This window comes from Phyllostomus hastatus, unplaced genomic scaffold (genome assembly GCF_019186645.2).
Source record: "Phyllostomus hastatus isolate PE091 unplaced genomic scaffold, TTU_PhHast_1.1 phas_scaffold_11, whole genome shotgun sequence".
NCBI classification, from domain to species: domain Eukaryota; kingdom Metazoa; phylum Chordata; class Mammalia; order Chiroptera; family Phyllostomidae; genus Phyllostomus; species Phyllostomus hastatus.
The window spans coordinates 7,102,041-7,120,407 of NW_025334005.1; the positions used below are offsets into that span (position 1 = coordinate 7,102,041).

The following is an 18,367-nucleotide window of genomic DNA, read 5'->3' on the forward strand; positions in this document are numbered from 1 at the left end:
GCAGACTTGTCCTCTGCTTTCCCTATCACTGCCAGGATAAATTGTTTCCTTCTTTTCCAGAAGGTACAGCCGTACCTTCTGCCTTGTGTTAGAGAAAGTTGTTTGCATGCTGCTCTACTTTCTGAGGCAGAAATTCCTTGAAATCAAGGGTTTGATGTGTTCACCCATGTTCACCATTCCTCTGCCATGAAAGAGACTTAAACGTATCAAGTCCTGGTGCATATTTATTCAATGAGTGAATGACTGAAAGAATGAAGCTTGGGCTGTTTAGACATTTATTCCTCTAACTCCTAAGCTCACACAGGTAAGCACATGAATACATGCACACAACTTCCCCACATGTGGCTGCCTTAGGGAGAACTGCTTTGCTAAAATCCACTTGACATTTCCATTTCCTTTTTCATAGAGGCACAGACAATTTACCAGGCTCAAGTAAAGGGAGTTCAGGGTGCACACAGTTGGACAGACATGTTCCTTAGTTTGTCAGGGAAGGAAAAAGCTAAGTTTCAAAAGCACAAAAAGGGGAGGTTTTCTTTTGATCTCAGTGAAAGATGCTTCTACAGCGTTTGGCCTATTTGGAGTGCTTCACCTCACGGGAATAAGGTGGTGGCGAGTTCACTGGTTCTGGGTTGGACACTTGGTTTGACACGTAGATAGTCTGGTAGACCACGGTGCCCTGGAAAAGACAGGCACAGGAGGTGCTCTGATGAGAACTGGGTATTCAAGGATTCCCATAGACATTACGAAACTCCCCTGCTCCCGGGAAGGAAGGGGAAGCCTGAAGATCCTTCTGGTTTCCACCCTCTTTGGGGCATCTTTTCACCCACTGAGGATCTTTGAACTCACGTAGGAGACCAGTTGGCAGCCAAAGTGGGCACATGTGGAGGCAATGAAGAGCTCCAGGAGGCTGAAGATGAGCAAAACGCCAGAAGTAGCGAATCCAGAGGTCTGGAACCAGAACGAACCGGAAGTTAATTAGTGCTGCTCTGGGAGTATGAGGTCTGCCTCAGAGTATGTCTCTGCAATGGATGGTGGCTATAGCTTAGGGGAAGTCCTATAACTTTGTCTCATGTCATGGATAAAATATCTCACCAGGTTTGGGTGAGGGGCAAACACTGCATGTGTTTGTCAGGAAAGAGTAGTCATTTTTTAGGGCAACACCTTGATACCTTATTTCAGGCACAGGGGACGAGACCTAAGAATGTGGTCTGGAGTCAGACAGTGAGAGAGTGAAACTGTTCTGTGTAGGAAGTGAATAGAAATTTGGGAGCATGGACAAGGAGCAGAAAGGAAAGTGAGAGGGTTAGGGGAGAAAGACAGGACTGAGCCACAGGACGGGAGGTGGAGCCTGAAGACAAAGGATGTGGTATGTGAGGGATGTGCCATCTTCAGTCTTCAGTAGTTGCCTGGGCTCAGATGTAAACCTCCACCATCCCTCTGAACCTTTAGGGAAAGTGAGCCAGTGAAACAACCTTTCTGGCTTCTGACAGTGGCATTTTGTGGACTGAAATAATTCTGGCTGTCTTGAATTTAGGAAGGAAGTCAGTTCAAAGACCCCCAAGCTGAACTAGTTTAGCAGTAGTAGAGTTCACCTGAGGAGCAGGAGACATCTCAGCCCTTCCCTGCTCTTCTCCAAGAATACCCAGGAGAATGGGGTCTGTTTCTGTATCTGGGGAGAGAGTTAGGGTAGAATCCACTTTAATCCTAAAAGGGCAAGGGATGAATAATCCCAATAATCATTTAGATTCCAATTATAGGAGAGAATAAATACAAAAGTGAATGTGCTTGACACATGGTAGGTAACAAACAAATGTTTGTTGATTATGATTTTTAAAATGGTGTGTATAACAGCTAGCTGCTCAGAGAATCCTCCATTTTGGAGACAACTTTCTTAGAAATGTCTTGTTCTTCCCCCTAAATTTAGCAAGTATTTATTAAACATCTGTTTGTTAGAGTGTCTAAGAAGGCATTTTAAGAGACACAATGTAATAAGGGAGTCAGGTGCAGTTGTAGATAATTATAATTTACTGCAGACACGATAAGAGCTACAAAAGAGCCCAAAGCTTACCCAGGGCACTGAGGAAACAGAGATCCATGCTGAGGACAAGATTTAAAGACAGGGATGTAGGACAGGGTGTCCAGGCAAAGGGAACGCAGGGTGATGATGTGTTAGTCAAGGAATCACAGAAGCTTAGAGAGGAAGAGCCTTTACAAATGATGCTGGACCTTTTCAAATGTGTTTTTAGCAACAAAATTCTTTTAAAAATAAAACTTTCTTATAGGAATAGGGTTGGGTGATGGGTGAAAACAATGAAGTGATTAAAAAGTACAAATTGAGAGTTTTAAAGTCAGAGGCAAGTAAAGTACAGCATAGGGGATATAGTCAATAATATTGTAATAACTATGTGTGGTGTCATACAGGTATTGGAATAATTGGGGTGATTACCTCATAAGGTATATAAATGTCTAATTACTATGTTTTACATCTGAAATTAATAACATTTTGTATGTCAACTGTAATTAAAAAATAAAAAATAACAAGAAACGTTCCACAAGGGGGAAGGGTTCCTCAAGTAGCTTAGATGATAGTTATTATTTGATGAGTCTTTGTTCATGCTTGTTGAGCCCTTCCTTGGAGCTCCCCATCTCCTGGCTAATCATGTGCAAAGCTGTGATGAAGTTCAGCTGTCCTTGTTCAGATGTTGGCCTGCAGCCAGAGGTGGGGTGGGTGGCTGGGATGGGGTAGTCCTGGTTCGAAGAATAATCATCAGCAAAACTGAGATTAGAAGCCAGGTGGTGACGGCTCCACATGGATTCTGGATGCATTGTAATGGTGAAAGCCACAGGATTGCCTGAGGCATTGTCTGGTAGATGCAGGAGAAATAGAGCGGGGTGATGATTTCACTGAGTTTTCATCCTGAGTGACTGGAAGGATACAGTTGTCATCAGTGGGGAAACATAAACCCGAGAGAAGGTTTGGGATAAAAAATCTGGAGATCAGAATGGGGTATGTTAATTTCAAGATGGTGAGTGTACAACTGGATTCAAGAGACTGAAATTTGGCAGACAGGTGTGGGGAGTCATTGTCATAGAGAAAGTGTTTCAAGTCACTGGATAGGATGAGGTTGCCAAAATAGTGAGTAGAGAGAGAAACAGAAGAATGAGGATAAAGCCAGAGAATAATGAAAAGAAAAGTAACAGCAAGGGAGACAGAGAAGAGAGTGACCATTATGAGTGGGGGAACACTAGCAGCATGGCCTGGAAGCCACGGAGAGGTCTCCAAATGAAATTGGGGACCTTGAGCAGAGGAGGTTTTTGGAGAAGTGAGGCTGAAAGTGTGGTTAGAGTCGGTTCAAGAGAGGTTTTGAGAGGAGAGAATTGGAGAGAGTGAGGCAGACAATTCTTTATTTCTGCAGACGTGGTTAAGGATCTAGGGTGGTAGTTGCAGTAACTGAAAGGTAGTTTGTTTGTTTTTGAAGATGAAAGGAAGAGAGGGGTGTGTAGATGCTGATGAAAAGCTCTAGCAAAGGAGGGAAATAGATGTAGAAGACAAGTGGGGACAAGGGAGAGGGGACAAGCACTAGCAGTGATAACCTTGAGTGGGTGGGGAGGACAGGGCTGTAGTGCAGAGGGAGTCATTGAGTTTTCATGGGACTCTTCTGTAGCTGCACTTTCTCATCTGGTGGCCATGAGTCCCCTGAGGACTTGAGATGTGATGTAAATGCAAAACACACACTGGATTTCAGAGACATCGTCCCCAAAATGCAATATATTGAATTAATCATTTTACATGGATTACATATAGAAATGAGATTTTTGGATTTATTGGGTTAAATAAATGTTATTAAAATTAACTTCACCTGTTCCTTTTGTCATTTTATAGTGTGGCAACTTGAAAATTTAAAATCACAATCATGGCTTACATTATATATTTGTTGAATAGCACTGGCCTAGAACCTGAGATAACTCATTCATTTATGTATTTTCTATGTCTGCTTTCACACAGGCTTGAGTAGTTGTTACAGAGACCAGATGGCCAGCAGTGCCTTAAATATTCACCCTCTGGTCCTGTACAAAAGATGTTTGTTGACACCTTTGTCCATAGTAGTGAGTGAGGAGGACCCTGTGAGTAGAGGTGCAGGTTGGTGGGTAACTGTGTGTTACATGTAGAACTGCATTTAATTCTCCCCCAGTATCAGAAGGTAGGTACTGATTTCTAAACACAGAAACTAAGATTTAGTAATGTCACACACTTAGAGTAACAGCAATAAAGCTCCAGGTCAGGGACTTTAAACTCTGTTCTGATTCTGGCAGCACTTCTGTTTGGTGTAGTGTTTGGTGAAGAAGCTTGGTGGTCAGTGCCTTTCCAGGGATTTTCTAAAGACAGCTGAGCTGGACACAGTGGTCAAGAGGGATACTCACAAGTGACCTGTCGGAGTTACTAGATTGGCCGTTGGCACACATATCTACGATGTAGGTACAGATTCCCACCACGGAAAAGAGTCCACTGAGGATATTCATGACCAAGTTGCCCTTCAGCTGAAGAAGACACAGAGGGTCAGGGTGGGAGAGGAAAATGATTATAGCTGAGATGAGCAGAGTCTCAATAAGTGTTTCTTAATGTCAATTCTGGGAACCCTAGTTCTGCAGCAAGTAAAGAGGTGTACTGTGCAAAAAAGTTTGTGGGCAAATAAACAATGGAAAAACCTGAACTAAACAAAGTTAAATAGGTTTGATGTGCAAGACCTCTCAGATCCTTTAGGAAAAATTATTTATGTTTCAGCGAGGGGACTATTAAATAGTGATTTTTGCCGCCAAGTTTACCTAAACATCTTCATAATGTGTCTTGTGCGATAAGTGTCCCCAAGGATAATCTTTGGGAAACACAGATAATCTTTGGGAAACATTTGACCCATTTATCTCCTGAGACTTATGCAGGAAACTCAGCCCCAGGGTTTTGGGATGTGACAGTCTCTGATGCTCCACAAATGTGGGCCAAGAGTAGAAAGCCATGCCCAGAATTCAGCTTCCTTTTGAAGACTTTCAAACTGATCTCATCTGGTGTGGGATCTGGCCATCCTGAGGCCCCTTGTCCTAGACAACCTGCTGTGAGAGAAACAAAGGTCCTTTCTTGGTCCTTTGTTAAAAGACCACAGAGCCTTGTTCATTTGATTCATAGACCCTGGTTAGTTAGATTCCTAGGGAAGCTGCTGCCTGAGCTTCCATTGGTTTCCCTGTAGAAGTTTCTGGAGGTCAGGTCTGTGCACTGCAGGCAGTCTCAGTGCCATGCTCAGCTGGAGGGGAACCCTGTGCCCCAGGAAGCTTTTTGTCTTTTCCTGTAAGATCCTCTGACTTTCTCTCTTTCCCACCCTGATGCCTTAACAAAGGTGTCTGTATTTCCCTTCCTTCCCCCGAATCTTCTGGACTCTTTCCCACTTGTGACTTGGCCAGGTTGGTGTGGTCCTGCATGTGAGTATGAGTGAGCATGCATGTCAATGCCCTGTGTCTGGTTATAAGTAGGTGCATGAATGGAGGAGGGATTGTGCGTTAGCTTCTTTCCTTTGTAGTGTGTCCCTGCTATAGGTCCACAGCTGGGAGAGCCTGTCTCAGGATGTGACTTACCACACAAGGAGAATTTGGCTGCTCCTCTGATGCCACTGAGAGGGATCCTGAAATGATGAACTGGGACAGAAGAGGGAGTTTAGAGAGAGGTCAGTGGTCTGGTCCCCCCTTCAGGCTCCAGGGATTATGGTCACACACAAAATTCTCTCACACATGCTAGGTTCCTCTGCTGGGTCCTCTAGCTCAACATGAATGAATGAATGAATGAATGAATGAATGAGTGAACTGTTTTACAAAAGATGACAGGGTGTTGAATTGGAATATAGGTTCTAGGATACAACCCATCCAGTTTTAAATTCTAGGGTGAAACTCATGTGATCTTGGGCAAGTTACTAATTTCTCCAACTGGTAATTTTCTCATACAAAATGAGAAAAACTGTATGTCTTCTTCCTAAGTGTCATTGCCATGAGGTAATTTGTCTCTTGCACTTGACATTTGTTATTTCTTTCCCTTGGTAGGTCTTGTACACAGTAGACACTCAGAAATTTCCTTCTTTCCTTATCTTTTATTTCCCCACATGCACAACTTCTTGATCTCCCAAAAATTCAGTCAGGCATGGGGGCTGTTGTTGAGACAGGGAAGAGATTCCCCAACATCATCCTTGCCTGTCTATAATTTGATGACTCTCTTTTGGTTACTGAGAAGTATGTTGCATCTCTATGGTGCTGAACATCAAACACAAGACCAATGGGGTACACTGTGTGCATATACTTCAGCACTCATGCTCTGCAGGTGCAGTGGCTGATGGGGTGCCCTACTATCACTAACAGTCTGAGAGGTCATTGCTAGTGTTTAATGAAAGGTTTGCTGAGCCCTACATGAAGTGCTTCCAACCTTGCCTTATTTAGCTGTACAATGGCCCATCAAGCACTATTACTCTTCCCATTTTATAGAAGGGTGGCCTGAGGCTTGGAGGTTTCAAGTAACCCACCTGAGACCATCCAGCAAGTAGCAGATATGGGAATCTAATCCAGGTAGTTGACTCCAGATCCCATGATCTTAACCCTCATCCTACACTCCTTCCCCCTCAGAGTAGATGCATGAGCCATTTAGTGGAAATGGGTGTTTACAATGACAACTTGCTCTGGCTGCCTGACCTTCTAACAGGAATGCCAATTCACCTGCATGTGAATAATAAATCTCAATCTTACATCCCTGAGTTTATGGAGACTTGATGGGGAATGAAGGAAACAGAAGGTTGGACTTCTGATATTCCTGCTGGTCCCTTTGAGGAACCCAAGGATATAGATCTTGGTTTGTAGGAAGACATTAATGAGCCTGAGAAAATAGAAAGATAGTCCTGTAGTCAAGAAGGCAACAAAGAGAAAACTCCTTGCAGAAAAAAGGAAAGGGGGTGTCATGAGGGCTGATGGGCCCTGAGCAGTAGCCTGGTGGAAGTGGAGATGGCCACCAAGGCATCTGAGATACTGGGGCAGCCACAGGGCCCTTAAGAATATGAGATATGAGAGACTGTAATGCTCAATGGCAACTGCTCTGTGGCTGTGGTAGTATCTTCTCCATGGCCCCAAGCCCCACTGCAGTGTGTCATGCAGACACAGGTGCTTATAGCTAAGTGGAGGAATCTGGGCTGAGTTCCCAGTGTGGGTCTGTGTGGAACTGAGAGGGGACCTCAGCCTCAGAGGTGAGACACAAATGGGAACAAGAGAGAGCCGGTGTTAGGCAAAAGTGCTCCCAGGAATGTAAGTCCTGCTGTCTTACAGATGCCATATGTCCAGGAGGGTGATAAACTACTCCAGGCTCTTTTATGGGACAGGGTGACTTGGCTGTTACCCAGGTTAGTCTGGAGTTGTGCTATTTGTGAGAGAAGTTGCACTGAGTCACAGAGAAGTGTGTGATTGGGAGACAGACTGTGTTATAGCAGGGATGTAAAGGAGATGGGTGGTGGGAGGGAGGAGAAGGAGGGACTATGAGTGGCTGTGTGTGTGCAGGAGGGAGGACACTGAGGAGATTGCAAGAGAATCATAAAGGTGAGACACTGGAGAAGGGAAAGGACCTGAGGTTCTTCACTTATTGAGGATTACTGATCACCCTGAGAATGTGACAAAAACTATGGGCTTTTCCAGAAAAAAGTAATCATCTAATATACCAAATATTTTGCTAAAAGTGGGACTCTGAGGCCATCTGTGAACACCAGGTTGAGTCCCCTCTTCTTGATGACTCTTCTGTGGCTGGGCATCCACTCTCAACAAGTGGTGGAAGTGGTTCTCTCCTGGAGCTCAGGTTGGGGGCCTGCACTGATCAACACTTGAGCCAAGTTCCCAATATGTCCCTGTTTGTGTCAATTAGGAAAGATGCTGCCTATGGGCTGATGATCCAGAAGAAGGTTTCCTGACCTCTGAGGTGGGCTAATCAGGAAAGGTGCCCAGTCTGGGTCCATGGAGCCTTACAGGGCTGTCACTTGGTGTTATGAGCTGAACTGCCTCCCCTCAAAATTCACCTTTTGAAGCCCTAACCCCCACACCCCAGAATGTGACTGTAGGGATGGTTCCAGATGCACACTGGTTGGACTTATGATTTTGTTGATTGTACAATGATGTGAAAGTGATATGCCTTCAGTAGAAACTGTTCTTTAGATTTTGAATACTGATCTTTTCCTGGGTGAGTGTATGTGGTAAGATACTCTCGTGTGATGAAGAACAGTGGCAGCCGGGTAGAGCTCCACATCAGATGTTCTATTACAATGGTGAACAATTCATACACTGCACAATGCAGTATTCAATGCATTTTTGACTTGGGATGTTTTCAATGTACGATGAGGTTATTGATCCATAACCCCATCATAAGCTGAGGAGCATCTGTATTTGAGGATAAGACCTTTAAAAAAGTGATGAACAGTAAATGAGGTCATATGACTGGGCCCTAATCTAATATGACTGGTGTTCTTATATGAAGACACACTAAACCATAGACCCACAGAGACCATGTGAAAACACAGGGAGGAAGATGACCCTCTGCAAGCCAAAGAGAGAGGCACCAGATGAAACCACCCTGCTGACACCTCCATCTAAGACTTGTAGCCTTAGAAACTGTGAGATAATAAATGTCTGTTGTTGAGCCTCCCAGTCCATGGTATTTGATCTGGGTGCATAAGCAGAGTAATATTCTTAGTGAACAAGGCCTGAGCTGGGTTTACAGCCCACATGTTCTCTTGACTGGAAAACTCCTGTAGCAAAGTACACAGCTTGATAAGGTGGCCCTGAGTGTGTTGGCAGTCTCTGGAACTCACTTGCATGGTGACTCATTACTTACTGAGATACCACCCCAGAAGGGAACACCTCCATAGAATGAGGGGGCTATATAGCCCCCAAGCAGGATGGTCCCCATGATGCTGCCAAGGCCGAAGTGTATCAGTCCAATCAGAATCTGGAGGGCCTGTCAGGGGAACCACAAGGTGAGACATTTATTTCTGTGGTGAATCCTTTCCTGCCAACCACCCTCCCTTGCCTCCTTTGTAATTTATTTCATTTTTTGTTGGTCAAAAAAGTAATATGAAACACGTAAAAGTGAAATGAAAATTACCCATAATTTCTCCCCAGAAAGATAACAACTACTTACATTTTGGAGCATAACCTCCCATTAATTTTTCAAATATCTATACTGATAATACAAAATGGCTCTGGAGTAGGTGGAACAGAGATATTGGGCAGGTAAGATTGTTTCTATGCTCTCATATTATACACAGAACTGTGATGAACACCATTGTGGGTAAGTGTCTCTGCTCATCTCATTTCTTTGTGACATTGTTTTGAATATATCAAAACAATATATGTATATCAAAACAATATCTGGGATATTGTATTGTTGGAATTTTGTCTGCCTCCCCCTCATCAAAATAATATTTTGAAGTTCTGGTCTCTGGTGCCTCAGAATGAGACCCCACTTAGACATGGCATTGCTGCAGACATAATTAGGTAATATGAGGTGTGCTGGAACAGGGTTGCTCCTGATCCTGTAGGACTGCTGCTACCCTTTTAAAGGAAGGCCATGTGAAGAGACACACATGCACACAGAAGAATGCCAAGGTTGGAGTTATGCTGCCTTAGGCCAAGATCACTGGAATCTTGGAGACTGGCCAGGGTAGATCCTCCCCTTGAGCTTGGAGGAAGCATGGCTCCATGGACACTGTGATTAGAAGCTTCTGGCCCCCAGACTGTGATACAGTAAATTTATGTTGTTCTAAGCTATTCCATTTGTAGTACTTTGTTATGGCAGCTGTAGGAACCTACTATATATTCCTGCTGAAATGGTATACTATAAAAATGGCAGTGAATACAAATATATTATTTCCATAAATTTGCACAAATGGTGGTAGATTGTATGCAATACCTGCCTCTAATTTATTCTCATTAATGATATAGCTTGGGTGTATGTCCATATTTTTAAGCAAAGGGGCTTTTTAAAAATATATATCTCCACAACATTTGATTTTTTGGATGTACAATACATTGGTTTATCCAGTATTATAGTGAAGGATATTTAGGTTGTTACCATTCTTTTCCTATCAAAAACCATGTCTGCAACAAATAACCTCATGCATACCATATTTCTTATGTTCACAGGCATGTCTACAGGAAAAAGTCTCAGAAATGGAATTATTGGGTATTTTAAAATTCGGCAGATATAGATGGCTCTCCTAATGGATTGTATTGATTGACATTTCCAAGAGCAGTACGTGAGGGTGAAGCTAGAAATTGAAACAGGGCAGGCTGGACCAGAAAGCATGTATATCATTATTTAAATATGCAGTGAAACAGGCCTACCCCTGTCTTAGGGGTAGAATCAAAGTGAGCTCTTATATTATTGTCATTGGGCAAAGATTCCATTGAAGCACATTGGCTTTAGACTCCCCCTTGTGGCTTGCTGCACCCGCCTTCTTCCAGAGGCCACATGATCAACATGGATTCTGGGCAACAGGAAAAACCTTTTTATTTTCTGCTTCTTTGTTGCTTTTCTTTTTCTTTTGTAAAATACCTAAGTTGGGTAATATAAGACCTCATACTGAGGCCCTGGTGATGCTGGACAGCTGAGCTTCCTAGTAGACCTGACTTTGGCAAGGCAGGGTAGCTCCAGCTCCACTTGCTGGATTTTCCGTTTCTGTATTTTCAACCCTTCTCTCTCCCCTTCTTCCAGCAATGTGGTCCCCAGCCTGTGGTGTGAATTCTCACTTACCCCTAAGGTTTTGCCTTCTTTGAAGCTTCTCTGGGCTGGTGGTGGACTGGCAGGTGTCTGCAGGCCAGGTTGGTTCCCAGGAATTAGGTTGACTTGGGGCTGGTTGTGTGGATACATGGTCACCTGAGTCGTGCTCTCTGGAGTTACAGAGTGTGCATTGTGGGGTGCTGCCATAAACACAGTATTGGCCATGGGTCCTGCTGAAGTCATCAAATTCATGCTGCTAGAAAATAAATGCACTTGAATCATGCATCACGTGTGCTGTGATATTTACATTGAAAAAGAACTTTGTCATCATTAATTCAGTTGAACATTGCAACCCTTTAAAGGGAGACAACAAAGGGCTTATAGACAGGACCCCTAAATGTCAACATGCTTTCAAAGAGTTAAAAGTCAAACTAAGCAGTGCACCTGCCCTAGCGATGCCAAATTTAGAAAAGCTGTTTACCCTGTAGTAGCAGAAAAATAGGGAATGGCACCTGGGGTGCTCACCCATAAATTAGGTCTGACTGTAGGGCCAGGAGCTTACTTCTCAGAACAATTAAATCCTATCGCAGGCTGGCGGCTTTGTTTTCTCATTTTTTTCAAAAATAATATAGTACATAATTTATAAAATAACATATTTTAATATTCTCAAATCAAACACAGTATTCAGTAAATGGTCACAGAGCTTTGATGTCTATATTTTGACCCACCTCCTTGGAGAAACATTACATGTTGTAAGAAACATTTTTGTTTTATAGAAAATTTGTTTCCAATGTGCTATTGGGCTGTAAGTTGTCTATTACATCTCAAAAGGAAAAAGATGAGTGGAGTAGATTCTGCAGTTTACTATCAGAGGACATAGTTAAACTACAAAAGTTTTTTTCTACTGCACAGATTTCTTTTACATTTTAGTAGTAGAAAAAAAATTCATCAATGCCCTGGCTGGTGTGGCTCAGTGGATTGAGTACCAGCCTGTGAACCAAAGCGTTCCTGGTTTGATTCCCAGTTAGGGCACATGCCTGGGTTGTAGGCCAGGTCCCCAGTGGGTGGCACGCAAGAGGCAACTACACATCGATGTTTCTCTCCCTCTCTCTCTTTCTTTTCCCCTCTCTCTAAAAATAGATAAATAAAATTTTTAAAAAATTCATCAAAAGCTCAGTAGATAAATTAAGGATTCCATCATAAGTCTTGGAATATAGGCTGTGCATTTGTTTGCCTGTTTTCTAATTTTTTTATTATTTTTTTAAAATTTTTTATTCTTGACACTGTTACAGATGCTCCCCATTCTGCCCCCCTCATTTGCCCATCTCTCCACCCAGCCCCTGCCACGCCCTCCTCTGGCCTTCATCACACTAGTGTCTCTGTCTATGGGCTATGCATATATGTTTTTTGGCTAATCTCTTGACCTTCTTTTATCCAGTCCCCTGCTCCTTCCCCCTGAGATTGTTTACAAGCTGTAGCAGCCACTGCTCTTTGAGTAAGAGAGGTCAATAAGCTTACTCTAGGGCAGCCATCAGAGGTTCAACACCCCCATCAAGTACATGCTGTGTTAGAAATCAAGGAACTTCAATGGCTTGTGGCAGTGGGAGGGCTACATAAATATTGTAACAGGAATTAAAAATTTTATACAACTCTGATGAAATGTTAAACCCAGCTTGTTACTCTAACCCATTTTTTTTTCTCTCAAAACTAGAGCTTACGTATTAAAGGTTTTTATTAAGCACACTTTACAGGAATCAGCAGTTTCAGTTCCTGTGTAAACCTCAGCAGCAGCCTGACTTCAGGACCCCAGGAATTCAGCTAAAAAGAAACCAGATTGCCAACTCAAGGATGCTGACCATAAGGACCTACATTGAGGTCTATGGGAAGACGTCCTGCGTGTTCACAGCCCCTTCCCCTGATTTCTTTGCTTTGTTTTCCCTCCTGAGAAAACCCCTGCCTGCACTGAGAAGTAAGGATGGGCTTTGGGGTGATTTCCCCATCTCTTCAGGTGGCAGGCACTTGAATAAACTGCTTTCCTGGATGTCCGTGTTACCCTTAGGTGTCATGAAAATAAGAGGGGGCACCTAAAAAAAATCACAAGTGAGACCCCTTGAATTCACCTAATGGTGTGTGTTTTCTCAGATATGATGTGCTGATAGATAACATCCAGTTGTTATCCTACATCATTAATGCAGGACAGGCACAAAAGGTATTACAAGAGTATGGAAATAAAATTCCACCTGTCTTTGATAAAGACTCCCAACACAAACAGGTTACAGTGGGGGACATGGTCTATTGAAAAACCTGGAGGGACAACCGTCCTGAGTCCCAACAACAACCCAGGTGGAAGGGTCTACATCAAGGCCTACTAGCACTCTGACTTTAGTGAGCTCATAAAAACAGTCAGTTGGGGTCATTTATCTCAAATTAAACCTCTTTTTTTGTGAGTCTCCACAGGAACCATAATCTGAGACCCACTCTTGTGAACCCATCAAGGACCCCAAGCTCCTCTTCAGGAAACAAGACCTGTTACAGGTAAATAACATAATAGCTGGGTCTTAATGTAATGGTCTTTCTCATATATATATATATATACACACACACATTTTTAAGATTAAACTGTTTATTGAGGGAATCACTCAGCTCACTGACACCCTTTGGCAACTCTGCTTCCATCTGAAAAATGGGGAAGATAGTACTTGTGGTCATTCCACACATTAGTACCCTCCAACTTGGGGCCTTTGCCCATTCCTTTTCACTGGAATGTTCTTCTGTAGACTTTCAGTCTTTTTCTTACCTTTTTTTAAACATATGTTTTATTGATTATGCTATTACAGTTGTCCCTTTTCCCCCCTTCACTCCCCTCTACCCTGTACACCCTCTCCCACCCATATACCCCCTTTAGTCATGTCCATGTGTCATACTTATAAGTTCTTTAGCGTCTACATTTCCCATACTATTCTTACCCTCCTTCTATTTATTTTCAACCTACAATCTATGCTACTTATTCTCTGTACCTTTTCCCCCTCTCTCCTCCTCCCACTCCCCTGTTGATAACCCTCCATGTGATCTCCATTTCTGTGGTTCTGTTCCTGTTCTAGTTGTTTGCTTACTTTCTTTTGGTTTTGCTTTAGGTGTGATTGTTAATAATTGTGAGTTTGCTGTCCTTTTACTATACATGTTTTTTCTTTATCTTCTTTTCTTAGATAAGTCCCTTTAACATTTCATAAAATAAGGGCTTGGTGATGATGAACTCCTTTAACTTGACCTTATCTGAGAAGCACTTTATCTGCCCTTCTATTTTAAATGAAAACTTTGCTGGATAGAGCAATCTGGGATATAGGTCCTTGTCTTTCATGACTTGGAATATTTCTTTCCAGCCCCTTCTTGCCTTTAAGGTCTCTTTTGAAAAATCAGCTGACAGACTGATGGGAACTCCTTTGTAGGTTACTGTCCCCTTATCTCTTGCTGCTTCTAGGATTCTCTCCTTCATTTTTACCTTGGCTAATGTAATTATCATGTGCCTTGGTGTGTTTCTTCTCCCAAGAAGAAAGGCTCCCAACTTCTTTGGGGCTCTCTGAGCTTCCTGGATTTCCTGGAAGTCTATTTTCTTTGCCAGAATGGGAAAGTTCTCCTTTATTATTTGTTCAAATACATGCTCAATCTGTTGCTTTTCCTCTTCCCCTTCTGGTACCCCTATAATTCGGATGTTGGAACGTTTAAAGATGTCCTGGAGGTTCCTAAGCTTCTCCTCATTTTTTTGAATTCTTATTTCTTCATTGTTTCCTGTTTGTTTTTTTTTTCCTTCCAGTCCACTCTATTGTTTTGAGTCCCAGTTTCCTTCTTATCACTGTTGGTTCTCCGTGCATCTTCCTTCATCTCTTTTATGGTAACCTGCATTTTTTTCATCTAATTTGCACCCAAAATCAACCAATTCTGTGAGCTTCCTGATCACCAGTGTTTTGAACTGTGCATCTGATAGGTTAGCTATTTCTTGGTCGCTCAAAACGATGAGTTCTAGGGCACTGATTTGTTCTTCTATTTGAGCCATCTCTCTCTCTCCCTTTTTTTTTTTTTTGGTCTGGTCGCTCCTGTTATGGTGAGGGGAGGAGCCTTAGGTGTTCACCTGGGCCGGGCACCCCACTAGCTAGATTGTGACGTTGTATGTGGGGGCCGGGGTGGGAGGGAACAATGGTGGCAGCCCCACTCTCCTGGGATCTCAGTCCCTTCCCTGGGATCCTGGGCTGTGCGCTCTGCCCTGGTCCACAATCGCAGCCTCACTGGGTCAGCCAGTTGCCACTTGCATACTCAGGGTTCACCTGCTACGCATCCCGGATGGCTTACGTGCTCCTGGTTGCCTTAGGTGCCCCCAGTTGCCTTAGGCGCCCAGCTCTCCCTGCACTCCACGGGCTGCGACCTGCGCTCGTCTCTGCCTCTCCTACCGGTCTGGATGAACGGGTTTACTTCAACTTCTTGGCTGTCTGACTTCCATTCAGATAAATTCTCTATCAGTTCTAGGTGTTTTTCTGCCTCTAAATTGTTGTTGTTCTAGTCTTGGTTGTGCGTGGAGGTACAGTGCATCCACCGATGCCTCCATCTTGCCAGAAGTCTCTCTTTCTCATATTTTTGACACTCTTTCTATTATCCTGTTAGTATGCCCAGCTTCTTCACCCAGGAAAAAAATTTTCCATAAACTACACTCAAATTATTCAAATTCTAAATAAAAACATTTATCATTCTTATTTTCATATCTGTACTGTACTGCAGACCCCTACAAAGACAGTGGGGACTAATATACTGGTAAACTTTTCCAATACCATTGCTGCTGAAAATCAACTTCCCAATTGCTGGCTGTGCCATGAACAACCAAACTCAAGACCTCTCCCACCCAGGTTCAACCTACAACCCTCAGTGTAAGTCTAACTCTGTTATTAGGGTTCGTCAGAAATTTTGAGAAAGCCAGTCCTTTTGTAGTAAACTTCTCTCTAGATCCTGATGGTTTTCCTTGTACCAACCACACCACGGTCATTAATCAGACTAATAATTGGTTGATATTAAGGTTCTTATATAGGACCCTTACCGAACCCTGTTGTCATTGTGGTATGTCTAACGAATGTGTCACTAAACTTGAACTAGATAATTCTGTCTTGACTTTGATATATCCAAAGACTTTCTGACAATGTTTTTTTGTACTTTTCATCTGACACACTAGTGTCCACTAGACTATGGGGCCAAATTGGATGTCTGGAAAACTAATTCTCAAAATGACCTCCAGAATAGCTGCTGTTATTTGTGAGAAAAACTAATATTAAGTGGAAACTCATTTACCAAGTCCCCAGAGCACATAAAACACCACAGGACCAAGGGACTGTCTCCTAAAAGGAGGAACCCTCTCCACAACTGCATAGAAAAACCTGCTGAGGGATACAAAGCCAACAGTCAGAAATCAAAGGTATTTTTTTTTACACCAACAATGAAATATCAGGAACAGAAATCAGGAAAAATCCCCTTTGATATAGCAACAAGAAAAATAAAGTACCTAGGGGTAAACCTAACCAAGAAGGTAAAAGTCCTGTAGTCAGAGAACTACACAACACTGAAGAAGGAAATTAAGGAAGAAACAAACAAATGGAAGCATATACTGTGTTCTTGGATTGGAAGAATTAACATCACCAAAATGTCCATACCACCCAAAGCAATCTATAGATTCAACACAATTCCTATTAAAATACCAATGACATATTTTACAGATATAGCACAAACACTTCAGAAATTCATTTGGAACTATAAATGACCCTGAATAGCTGCAGCAATTTTGAGAAAGAAGAACAAAGTAGGAGGGATCACAATGCCTGACATCAAACTATATCACAAGGCCACAATAATCAAAACAGTCTGGTACTAGCATAAGAACAGACATATAGATCAATGGAACAGAATAGAGGGCCCAGAAATAAACCCAAGTCTCCATGGTCAATTAATATTTGACAAAGGGGGAAGAAGCCTATAAAGGAGGAAAAATAGCCTGCTGAACAAATAGTGTTGGGAGATCTGGACATGCAAAAAAATGAAACTCAACCACCAACTTACACTGTATATAAAAATAAACTCAAGATGGATAAAAGACTTAAATATAAGTCATGATACCATATACGTCCTAGAGGAAAACATAGGCAGGAAAGTCTCAGATATTCCATGCAGCAATATTTTCACTGATATGTTCCCTAGAGCAACGAACATAGAGGAAAGAATAAATAAATAGGACTTCATCAAAATAAAAAGCTTCTGCATGACCAAGGAAAACATCAGCAAAAGGAAAAGGGAACCAATCATATAAGAAAATATATTTTCAAATGATACGTTGGAGAAGAGTTTGATCTCTGAAATATATAAAGAACTCACACAACTCCACTCCAGGAAGACAAAAAACCCAAATAAATGGTCAAAGAACCTAAACAGACACTTCTCTGAGGAGGACATACAAAAGGCCCAGAGACATATGAAAGGATGCTCAGCATCATTAGCCATCAGAGAGATGCAAATTAAAACCACAATGAAATACCACTTCACACTGGTCAGAATGGCTATCATAAACAAATCAACAAGCAACAAATTCTGGTTCCGGAGAAAAGGGCACCCTAATATACTCTTGGTGGGAATGCAGACTGGGGTAGCCACTGTCAAAAGCACTATGGAATTTGCTCAGAACACTAGAAATGGAACTGCCTTTTGACCTGGCAATTCCACAGCTGGAATTCTACCCTAAGAATCTTGAAACACCAATTCAAAAGAACCTATGCACCCCAATGTTCATAGTAGCATTATTTATAATAGCCAAATCCTGGAAGCAAACTAAGTGCCCATCAGTAAATGAATGGATGAAAATATTATGGTACATTTATACAATGGAATACTACACAGCAGAAAGAAAGAAGGAACTACCCTTTGTGACAGCATGGATGGACCTGTAGAGAATTATGCTAAGCGAAATAAGCCAGGTAGTGAAAGACAAATACCACATGATCTCACTTATAAGTGGAATGTAATCAACAAAACAAACAAGCAAACAAAATATAACCAGAGGTATTGAAAGAAAGAACAAACTGACAGTAATCAGAGGTAAGGGGCAGAGGAATAATGGGGGAAAACAGAGGAAGGGCCATCAAGGAACATGTATAAAGGACACTGGCACAAAGCCAAAGGAGGTATGTTTGAGGGTGGGAGACAGGGATGGTTGGGGCTGGGAGCTACTGGGTGGGGGATGGAGATAACTATACTTGAACAACAATAAAAAAAAAACGTAAAAAAATTGAACAGACAGTATAGCTAACCAAAAAATAAAAGTACTGTCCATGCTTTCCAAAACTTAAAATAGTCTCTAGATTCTGTTGCTAATGTTGTAATAGATGACAGATTAACCCTTGGTTACTCACTAGCACAGGAGGGGTGTGTGCCGTCATAAACAAAACCTGCTGTATTAACTCTTCATGGCAAGTAGAAGAAACTATATTAAAAAATCTATGACCAAGCCACATGGACTCATAACTTTGGAAAGGGGAACCCTTCTGCCAGCTTAATCTGGGAGAC

At 42.4% G+C, this 18,367-nt stretch overlaps 1 protein-coding gene across 10 annotated transcripts in view; it reads right to left on the reverse strand.

Moving 5' to 3' along the window:
• Positions 1-206: 206 nt before the first annotated feature.
• The window catches only part of LOC123829509 (membrane-spanning 4-domains subfamily A member 8-like), a 37,616-nt gene continuing 19,455 nt past the window's right edge, over positions 207-18,367 (reverse strand). For 5 of the 10 annotated variants that reach the window (XM_045855294.1, XM_045855299.1, XM_045855297.1 and 2 more), the window contains 6 exons: positions 10,814-11,036; positions 8,894-9,016; positions 5,623-5,682; positions 4,423-4,539; positions 847-948; positions 207-676 (listed from right to left, as the gene is read on the reverse strand). In XM_045855294.1, coding sequence (XP_045711250.1) covers positions 572-676; positions 847-948; positions 4,423-4,539; positions 5,623-5,682; positions 8,894-9,016; positions 10,814-11,036 — 730 coding nt within the window. In that variant the 3' untranslated portion in view covers positions 207-571. The remainder of the gene's footprint in view (positions 677-846; positions 949-4,422; positions 4,540-5,622; positions 5,683-8,893; positions 9,017-10,813; positions 11,037-18,367) is intronic. The other 5 variants (XM_045855301.1, XM_045855300.1, XM_045855295.1 and 2 more) reach the window with 2 other exon arrangements.